The sequence below is a fragment of the Pleurodeles waltl genome, chromosome 2_1 (genome assembly GCF_031143425.1).
Source record: "Pleurodeles waltl isolate 20211129_DDA chromosome 2_1, aPleWal1.hap1.20221129, whole genome shotgun sequence".
NCBI lineage: Eukaryota > Metazoa > Chordata > Amphibia > Caudata > Salamandridae > Pleurodeles > Pleurodeles waltl.
In genome coordinates this window covers 197,015,825-197,026,607 of record NC_090438.1, presented here as the reverse complement: position 1 = coordinate 197,026,607, position 10,783 = coordinate 197,015,825, and the positions used below count along the sequence as shown (strand labels likewise).

Genomic DNA, 10,783 nt, shown 5'->3' with positions numbered 1-10,783 from the left:
CAATTGTGTCAGTAAATGGGTTTCCATAATTGTCAGGTAAACGTGGATGTGCAGAGCTGGTTCCTCATCTTTTTTTGCTCTTTTCAGCAGTTTTATTTTGATGGGCCATCAACAGCGGCTTTTAAGAGTGGGTTTCAATATGCTACTGATACTGAAATTGAGCAAGGTCTTGCAACTTTGCAGTACGACCAGTCAGGTATTTATGCTTTCATTGTCACCCCAAGATGGCCACCACAAAGAATCAAGTTGTCTCAAGGGATAATGGCCAAAATCCTTGTGTTCTGATGGCTGTGTGAGAAACAGATAAGAGTCACAAGACCTTCACCTGAATAGAAGTAAGTAGTCTCAGGTGCCTGTCTGTCCAAGATGGTCACCAGAGGATTTTACCCAAGCCCAGAAAGACTTGTATCAAGAAGGTCATCACGCTTTTCAAAGGATCAGTCTGGCCCAAAATTGCACTCTTACAAGAACAAAACACTTCATCTGCTGATCAGCTTTCGCGAGGGCAGAACACATCAAAGCAAAAAGCAAGAAAAAGCCAGTCTTGCTGTGCCACAGGGAGGTGGTTGATTGAACTAGGGGCCATTGAAAGAGCACACTGGAAGTGTAGAAAGGGGTGTGATAAACTCTTCATCTATGCAAAGGGCTCCTCAGCCTTTGATTGCTCTGTGTGCAGCTAGTTTCTTCCATACATAAGTAGACTGCTGCTCACAGAATTAGGACAACAGTTCCTCATGGCTAATGCTGTGGTTGATTCCAACAGTGGATGACACTAGCCACAGTTGCAGTGGAGTTCATTTTTTTCGTTTAGCCCAACCGTGTTACGGAATCATGTACTGTCCCAGTACATTGTCTTGTACCATGCTGGCTCACTGTCCCTACACCTCTCTGGATGAGCTGATAGGTAGTAAAGATGTCCCTGCCTCCATTTTTAAGACGGACTAATAAAGAAACTGAATTCAGGAAACGTCTTAAAACCCACCTTTTTGAGTGAGTGAAATACCTACTATACCAACTTTGTGAAGGACATGCCCTTTAGCTCTGTGAAACCCATTGCGTAGCCATGCGTTTTATAAGTGCATAGCATAGAATAGGGCATGATGTGTGCACGTATTTCATATGTGAGAGTGCATGTAGAAGGGTGAGTGCACACGTGGGCAACGGTGTTTGTTGGGGACCAAGTAAGTTCACCTTCTCCATAGATGTGCCCTCGCATTCAGATGCAGTGATGTCACTGAGCACTGGAACGTTTTACTATGCCTTTCTAAAACTATCAGTTGTTGGACTTCCACTTTTGAAAGACTGCGATGCAGGGATCATTATCATTATCATTATTTTCAGTTTGATTAGTACATGTTAATGTGTGTGTTTTCATTTAGGCTTTGTAGCTGTAGATAACGTTTTATGACATTTGTGCTGTGCAGTTCCATTACATATTTCCTCATACACATTTTTCTTTTTTTATGATTGTGTTTCCTGTCTCACAGTTTGGTAGCTTATGACAGCTTCTCTTGATGGAAGTCGTTAAGATCATCTAAAGTGATTGGGAATGTGCAATCCTGAGAGGTAGGCTTATGTTGCAAAACATATCAAAATAATTGTGGCGTTTCATTCAATAAACAAGACCTTTCGAGGATCAAGACATGTGTGTGTGTGTCTATGTGTGTGTTTTCTTTAAAAGCATGTGCCCAAGGTCCTAGTACTTTGGTATATACTGCTGCCTAATAATGATGTACCATTTAATATATTAGGGTATGTTTTGATATTTCTACAAACTATTGTATCATATGTACACTGTTACCTGTTATGTTTTTATGTATGTGTGTGTGTGTGTGTATAAATATATATATGTGAGTGTGTGTGTGTATATATATATATATATACTGATATATATATATATATATATATATATATAGAGAGAGAGAGAGAGAGAGAAAGAGAGATGTATATATCCACACATACATGATAATGCTGAAGGGAGAAAGAATAATATTATGAATAATAATTTACACAATGCAGTACACCACCGATTTCTAGTTGGCAGAGGTATGCACCCTATATAAGTAGGGACCCAAATCCTAGTTGGGATAAGTCAGATACACAACCTGTATTAGCCTGTGCTCACTTGTGCTCACCCTCTGGTAGCTTGGCACACAGCAGGCTGTCTTAACTTAAGAGGCAAACTGTAAAGTGCAAGGTGTAAAGTATTAAGTATTTGAATTACAATAACACAGTGAAAACACCACACCAGTTTAGAAAAATGTAGAATATTTATCTTAGTAAAGCAAGACTACAATGATAAAAATCCAAATAAGTAGAACTGAAAGTATGAATTTTTAAAGAATAAACTTCAATACAGTGCTTACAAATCAATAGCACTAAAAGGTTACTTGAGGTTATGCTAGACCGTGGTAAATCCAGACTCCAGGCCAACTTCAATGGAAGGCAGGCTGGCTATAGGACCAGCGCAAGTACCTTGGATAGAGGGCTACGTTGATGTCGAGGATGTGATTCAAAGGCAATGTGTCAGTTCTGATCCGTGCAGTCTGGGGGAACGCGTTGTTGTTGAGCCACGCAGTCATCGAAGTGGTGTCCTCGAAGCGCGGCATAGAAACTTCTGTGAAGGAGCCAATGCATTGTCATTGAGGCATGCAGCAAAGGTGATGCACCAGGAGGTGGTGGAGATGCGCCAATCCTGAGTCGCACAGTCAGCGATAGAGTCCTTGACCCCAGGGGCCATGCAGTGGCATCTTGGTAGGATTCAGTGGATCCAATTGGTACAACCACATCTATGTGTTGGGTTTTGCAGGAAAACAGCTGCAGAGTCCCCTTTCAAGGCCCAGGACTGGATTGGCACCTCGTGGCATGACAGGACTCACAGTCGGCAGAGCCCAGCAGCTACAGCAAAGTTGGGGAAAGTCTTTGATGGCCCTGAGACTTCAGAACAGGAGGCAAGTCAGCAAGCCCTTGGAGTCACTTGGTTCTATAGAGGATGTAGAGTATTAAGAACAGCCCTTCTCATTCCCAGTCAAGAGGCAGCAGGGAACAGGCCAACACAGCAAATCAGTTCAGCAGAGTGGCAGTCCCTCCTAGTAGCACATCAGTCCTTCTTCCTGGCAGAATGTCCTCAGAGCCAGACGTATACTGATTTGATGGGGGTTGGGGTTCAGTATTTAAACCCAGTTGAGCCTTTGAAGTGGGGGGAACTTCAAAGAGAAGTGCACAAGGTCCCAGCTCTTCGTTCCCTGGCTCCAGACACTCTACAGGAGGGTATGCTATGCAGCTCTTTGTGTGGGGACAGGCACAGCACTATTCAGCTGGTAGTATCCACTCCTCCCTCCTATCTAACCAAGGAATGTTCAGCAGTCTGGTGATGGGCCATCAGGATGTAAATGCCGAAACCCAGCTCCCTTTGTGTGTGACTCTGTAGAGGGAGTGCACAAAGCCCAGCTGTCATCCACTCCAGACGTGTATTCAGATAGAGGCACAGAATGGTTAAAGTAAGAAAATGCCAACTTTCTAAAAGTGGGATTTTCAGAATTAAAATTTAAAATCCACCTTCACCATAGGTTGTGATTTTAAATTGTAAGTCCAGAGACACAAAATTCACATTTTCTATCTTTTCCCAATTGGAAGGTAGACCTAAAGGCAGCTTCAAGGTAACCCCAATGTTAACCAAAGGAAGAGATAGGCCTTGCAGGAGTGAAAAACGAATTTAATAGTTTTCCACTATCAGGACATGTTGAACTTAAAAAGAAAACATGTCCAGCTTTTTAAGTACACTGCACCCTGCCCTTCTGGCTAACTAGGGTGTAGCAGAGGGGTGGCAAATGTGATAAAAAAGGAAGGTTTGGGCCTGGCAAGTAGGTGCACTTGCCAGGTCGAAATAACAGTAAAAACTTGCACACATAGGCTCTGCAGTGGCAGGCCTTAGACATGTTTAAAGGGCTACTGCAGTGTGTGGCACAATCAGTGCTGCAGGCCCACTAGTAGCATTTAAGTTACAGACCCTGGGAACATATAGAACACTTTACTAGGGACTTACAAGTAAATTAAAGATGCCAATATTACCATGTTTTAGAGTACAGTGCACCTGCACTTTATCACTGGTTAGCAGTGGTAAAGTGCAAAAAATCCTAAAGGCAGCAAAAATGAAGTCAGAAAAACAAGTCAGATGGCAAAAGGTCAGGGGAGACCATGCTAAGAATGCCCGATCTAACAAGAATGAATGACTAATTATGGCCATTTAAGAGTTAAAGCCTAGGACTTTCAATTTGCAGAACTATGCAAACATCTAATGCTCAGCCCTCTGAGCATAGACTAAGGGCTACCAGGGTAAGCAACTGGTTATCTATGCTTCTAGTCCTACACTTCATTAGTCTATTCCATACCGTATAAGTACACATGCATGAATAGGGCAGGCAAACACGGTCATATCTCAAAACACAGACACAACTACATATGAAAAATATTTTAACTACAAAGAGTACTGCAAAAGACACGTCGACTTCCTTTTCTCTCAGTTTGTCCTAAAAGGTTAACAAAACACCTTGGATTCATGGAAATGCTCTCAAGATATGGAGGGGAGGGGCAGGTGTGAGGAATAATCGGAAGCTTAGTAACTCCAGCTGTGATACAGATTACCAGTGGCTAATGGGTGCACTAGACTCACTTACAAGTTCATTCCTGATGAATGAATTCCATTTTGGTCAGTTCTGGAATTAATGTTTAAATGGCTGAGTGCTCCCTTAACAGTATCTGATGGAAATCTAACTATAACAAAATGTATAAAACTTAAAATATTAACAAAAAATAATTTCAACGAACAGACATTCAAAAGGTAGGATGAATTCTGTCAGTGCTACAACGGGCATTAACCAATAAACAATATACAAAGTACGGAGTGCTCCTGTGATCACACTTGGTGTGTAAGTGTGACTTTGTTTTTTTAAAGGTATATATGTCTTCAAGAACCGTTTACAAGTGACATGGGGACTCTACTGCTAAAATTAGAAGATCTTTTTATAAGCATATGAGCAGCATTCAGACACATAAATTGTGTCCCAGCCTACTTGCAAAAGTCGATGTTTCATCCCTATTTATAGTTACAAGGATCGCACCAGGACAAGTTGCTTGCTAGGAGCAACTGTGCTATACATCAAAATTGAAGGCCGACCAAAGTAATCTAGAACATGTCTGGCAATGAATGTGAATATAGAGAAGCAATGGAAAAAGGCCTCAAACAAATGGTGCTTTCTTAATCCAACACGGAGAAGTCACACAAACGGGAAAACAAGGTATTAGTTCAAAGATGTACCTGATAAATTTAAATAGCCTAAAATGCTGATTCGTCACGCAAGGCATGTTAAACTGACATTAAAATCAATTTATATCAAAGAAATGATTGTCCTTGTCTCTAAAGGAGACGTCCCAGAAATATAAAAATGATTTTCCCTCAAACGTAGCCAGATCCGACAGAAGCCTACCTCCGGGTCCATGAAGGTGAAGATGTCTCCTTGGAGAATTGAGATCATTAAGGTCGGGGCTGCAATGATTGTGCGATAAAAATATGGAAATCACAATTAACTGTGTGGAAATAAATTCAAGAGATAAATCAGAAGTAAGAGTGATGGAGAATATTCTGTGCAGCTCTAAACGAATGAGTAAAGTCTCAATTACGTCTACAAAACATTATCAAGTACTGGAGAAGTTAATCCATATGAAAAGTGTATTAAAATCAATCTCAAGAATTCTACCTATTTCCAGACCTGAGCTGAGGAGTAGCGGCCGGTGTCAGGGAAAGGTAGTGGGGTGGGATGGGGGGAGCAATAAGTAACCACAAAGAAGAACTTACCTGCCTCTCTTCGTTTGCCACTCTTCACTCTTCCGTTGTGTGTGTGCACAGGCTGAGGTTATCAGAGTCCCCTAGGACCAATCCAGATGCTGCTCTCATGCAGGTAATACCCATGAGAGGAGCATCAGGTTGTTTTGATCTCCCGAGGGGACTGGGAGCCTGTGTCTGCTATTGCTCTCCACCCAGCAATGCAGCTGGGTTGGAGAGATGTCAATGCGTATGTCGGATTGGTAATCCTAAAACGGCCGGCCAAACTGACATGCACACTGACAGCAGTGCACACCACTCCTCCGCCATTTTTCTTATGGCCCTGCGACCAAGGCTATGCCCTTAGGAAAAACTAAATATTAATAAACATGGTATTATCATTAGATTTTTCGCTTGCCTCTGCGGGCAGGGGGACGACACTCCTCCACCTTAATGAAGGAGCCACCCCTGGAGCTGAGTCGTACATTTGCTCCACAGGTTGCACCCTGTTACCCTAATGGCCAGCAGTAAACAGCTTCTTTCAATTTTTAACATGGGAGTGTGGTCTTGTGGGAAATCACTGGTACCATGCAATGACTTCCCTATCTGGTATAGCGAGCTGATCTTTCTCTTGTATCAGCAATTCCGGTTCTAAGGCTATTTCCTGCAATCACTGCAGCAAGATGCCCAAATATTTAGGTCAGAGCTCTTCTAGGCTTTTATATATAGGTTTGGACACTAACGCAGCCCTCGAAAAGAACAAGGCATTTCCCATGCATATGCCAATGATTATTTATTTGTACAGCCCGAGCTAAAAAGAGAAAAAGTCACGTGCAGTACATACTATGTACATATACATGAATATTTACAGCTGAGTGTTTCTTTCCGCAGCATATGCTTTTTCAGGGAAGGTTTCAGCGCTTCGAGTGAGTCAGTGGCACGGCTGTCAGGTAGAAGGCTCGAGACTTAGAGATGACACAGCAGTTTAGGAGATTTTTATTTACATATCTGAGCTTGCGGGTTGATGTGTATCACTATAACGTGTCAGAACAAGTAGATAGGGGCCAGGTAGATTATTGATTTGAAAACTTTCTGTAGCAGTGAGAAGAAGGCGCCACATTTGGAATTCAGTACGCTGGGGGCATGGAGTGTGCCCAAGTAGTTTGACTAGAGTGAAGATGGCAGAACTGAGAACCTTATCAAAAGGTGCACTGAAGTACTATTGATAGCTAACCATCAGGCTTTTTTAGAAATCACATCTGCTGGAAACCTGAAAATCACAGACTGTTGATTGTTAAGAGTGAATAGTTTTTGCATGAACTGAGGCGATGGAGTTGTGCATATGTGACTGTGATGGGGTGAAGGCTTCTATCCACACAGATGCACTGAGGAGGACAACTGAACCGATGTGTGAAACTCCATAAATCCTGGGCAAAAGTATGACTTTGGTGAGAGCAAAAGGTGCAATAAAGAACCTCGGGATTGGAGGAGTTTACCACCAACTTTCATAGTGCCATGCAAGCATGGATGGGTATCAGGCATTCAAAAGGGGAGGTGTAAAATTTGGGAAGGAAAAGACGTTTTGGGTGTTATTTTATGGGGTTATATGGGAAGCAGGAGGAGGAGATGATGTTGCAAAGAGGGAAAGAGAAAATAAAAAAAGGGCCTATGACTGATCCTTGTCGGAGAACAAATGGTGGTTGGGTTGAAGCGTATGACTCTGAGAAATGTTTTCCATTCAAGATTCCCCAATGTTCCTGTATGCTCAGTCTTTGTTTGCATTGCACGGTTTAGTGAAGTTTTTGTACTATATTTCTGTAGGTTATGACCACTTGCAATTGACTCTATAGGTACTTTCCAAAAGTTTCTACCTGTTCTTCTGGCACTCGTTCTCCCATTGTTTAAACTCTTAGGACCTGATTTAAAGTTTGGTGGATGTTGTTACTCCGTAATGAACGTGATGGATATCCTGTCTGCAATTTTACGATTGCATAATATCCTATGAAAATCGTAATACGGCGGACAGGATATCCTCTAAACATCCTCTAAACTCTAAATCAGGCCCTAATTCACTAATGTATAAGACATAGTTGACCCAATTCAAACGTGGCGGATCTGCACCTGCATTTAAATCTCATATAGGTGCAGATTTACAACTTTTTGCAAGTCAGCAAATGTTCTTGAAATGCGCACGGAAAGCGATACCGGCCATGGGTTTCCAGACATACCGTACAGAATCAATTGTGAATTGCCTTTTATATACTTGTTTTTGCATTTCCATTCATGTATTTGCATGTTTTGCACTCATGCCTGCTCAAATTCCACCACTTTTGGTCAATGGCATATCCTCTTTGTATTATTTTTACATAGGGATATACTTTCTTCTGGAGTAGAGACACCTTCCATTACAACCCCATCCATTTTAATGGGATTACAATTTCCTTCCCATCCTGAAAAATGACTTACTTCTTACCTTGGCAGTCACACATCTAAGGCCCTTTGCCTCTAAGTTCTACTTGACCAGAGATGTTTGAAAGTGGAATGGTTTATTATTCTGCCCAGTTTATCATGCTTTATCAACTTATAACTTTGCATTTAGATACTTTCATCACATAATCCAACTATAGTTGAAGGCAAAATAGACCTTTAAGTGGTTTGATTTTATTCAGAATGGGAGGATCTGTTCACATACAAGAACGTGCTCATTTATAACATATTATACGTTTTAAAGAGGAACGAGAGGGCTGGTTTGGTATGTTCTACTACTATTTCCACTCAGGATAGTTGTCTATTGGGTGCTGATGTGGGAATAAAATGCACAAATAAGAACAAATACTTTTTAAATTAATTGATAATTCTTTAATTTACACAACAGAATATTTTCATCAATTATGTCAAAAAACTACGAAAAATCTAGAAATAATGCATAAACTGTTGAGTTATTTCCTTTTATGTATTTAAAATGAAGGTGCATGCACACTACTGCTCAGTCAATTGTCTATTGGATTTAGCGTAATCCCTTCTTATAGGGTGAGAATTGTTCTTTTTTCAAGCCATTATACAATTGTAACTATTGCAAATAAGTTTGCTTTCAAATCTAAGAAATATATGGTCTACTTGTCCAAATTTTGGCCTCATTCTTTTAATTTTGTACACGATTTTCCCCCTGGATTGATAATATAACTCAAAAGTATTAGCTAGTAAAGATACAATTACCTCCAACAAAGGGAGAAAACATTATTGTTTCATTACTAAAGACAGATAAACCAGAGTAAACATATTGCTCTTATAGTCTTGCTTTTAATTAATGCGGTTGGCAACATATTAGCAAGAGCTACGTGGGAGCATAGAGGAGCAAATTAAAGATATAGAATGCCTAATAAAATGTAGGCAACTGTGTGAAGAGGTATCTGGCATGCCTCTGGATGATGAAGAGTGGCTTAGAATATAGATGTCCAGAAACACTTGATTTAAGACAATCTACCATAAATTGCTGCATAGTACATAGCTCAGACCTTACTTAAAATGAAGGTTTAGGCCTGGCAAAAGATTTATTTCGCAGGTTGAAATGGCAGTTTAAAACTACACACTAAGGCATGCTAAAGGGGTACTTACGTGAGCGTCACAATAAGTGTTGCAGGCCTACAGTAGTATTTAATTTACAGGTCTTGGGTACAGGTAGGACCATTTTACTAGGTATCTACAAGTAAATACATTGTGCCAATCGTGTGTAGGTCAATTTCTGCCATGTGTAAAAGAGAAAGTACAAGCTCTTTAGAACTGGTTATCATTGATAAAGCACACAGAGGGGCTCATTCTGACCGCGGCGGACGGCGGTCGCCGCCCGCCACGCGGTTCCCGCCGAAAGACCGCTCCGCGGTCAAAAGACCGCGGCGGTCATTCTGGCTTTCCCACTGGGCTGGCGGGCGACCGCCGAAAGTCCGCCCGCCAGCCCAGCGGGAAACACCCTTCCCACGAGGACGCCGGCTCAGAATTGAGCCGGCGGAGTGGGAAGGTGCGACGGGTGCAGTTGCACCCGTCGCGAATTTCAGTGTCTGCTACGCAGACACTGAAATTCTTTTTTGGGCCCTCTTACGGGGGCCCCTGCAGTGCCCATGCCATTGGCATGGGCACTGCAGGGGCCCCCAGGGGCCCCGCGGCACCCCCTACCGCCATCCTGTTCCCGGCGGGAGAACTGCCAGGAACTGGATGGCGGTAGGGGGTGTCAGAATCCCCATGGCGGCGGAGCGCGCTCCGCCGCCATGGAGGATTCTCAAGGGCAGCGGAAAGTCGGCGGGACACCGCCGACTTTCCGTTTCTGGCCGCGGCTGAACCGCCGCGGTCAGAATGCCCAGCGGTGCACCGCCAGCCTGTTGGCGGTGCTACCGCCGACCTCCGCCATGGCGGTAATTACCGCCAGGGTCAGAATGACCCCCAGAGTCCTAAAAGCAACAAAGATAGGTTCAGAAAACAGGAGGGTGAAGGCCAACATTTTGGGGTTGCCCCTGCAAAAAAGGCCAAAACCAGCACTACCTTATATTGGTTTTATTCCATAGAATAATATGCAAAGTGGCAAGCAACTTGTGGTCCTGACAAAAGTATAAGGGCCTGATTACGAGTTCGGTGGATGGTTTTGCCTGTCAACCGAACTTCCGAAAGGGTGAGGTTGCCGCCATAATGGCTACCTCCCTGCCGGGCCCATTACAAGTTTCCCGCTAGGTCCGCGGGCGGAAACCTGAGTTTCAGCCCGCCAGCCTGGCGGGAAACCCTCTACAGCATTGTCTCCGGCTCGCAATTGAGCCGGCGGCAATGCTGTAGGATGCAGGGTGCACCAGTACTCTTGCACTGTTCACTGTCTGCAATGCCAGACAGTGAACATTGTGACAGTGCTGGTCAGGGGGGGCCCTGCACTGCCCATGCTAAGTGCATGGACAGTGCAGGGGCCACCCTGGGTCCCCCTGC

At 43.1% G+C, this 10,783-nt stretch overlaps 1 protein-coding gene across 1 annotated transcript in view; it reads left to right on the top strand.

Moving 5' to 3' along the window:
- The first annotated feature begins 1,485 nt into the window (after positions 1-1,485).
- PASD1 (PAS domain containing repressor 1) overlaps positions 1,486-10,783 on the top strand; it is a 267,352-nt gene continuing 258,054 nt past the window's right edge. Inside the window, exon 1 of the mRNA XM_069205967.1 lies at positions 1,486-1,566. Within this exon, the coding sequence (XP_069062068.1) occupies positions 1,550-1,566 (17 nt within the window). The 5' untranslated portion in view covers positions 1,486-1,549. The remainder of the gene's footprint in view (positions 1,567-10,783) is intronic.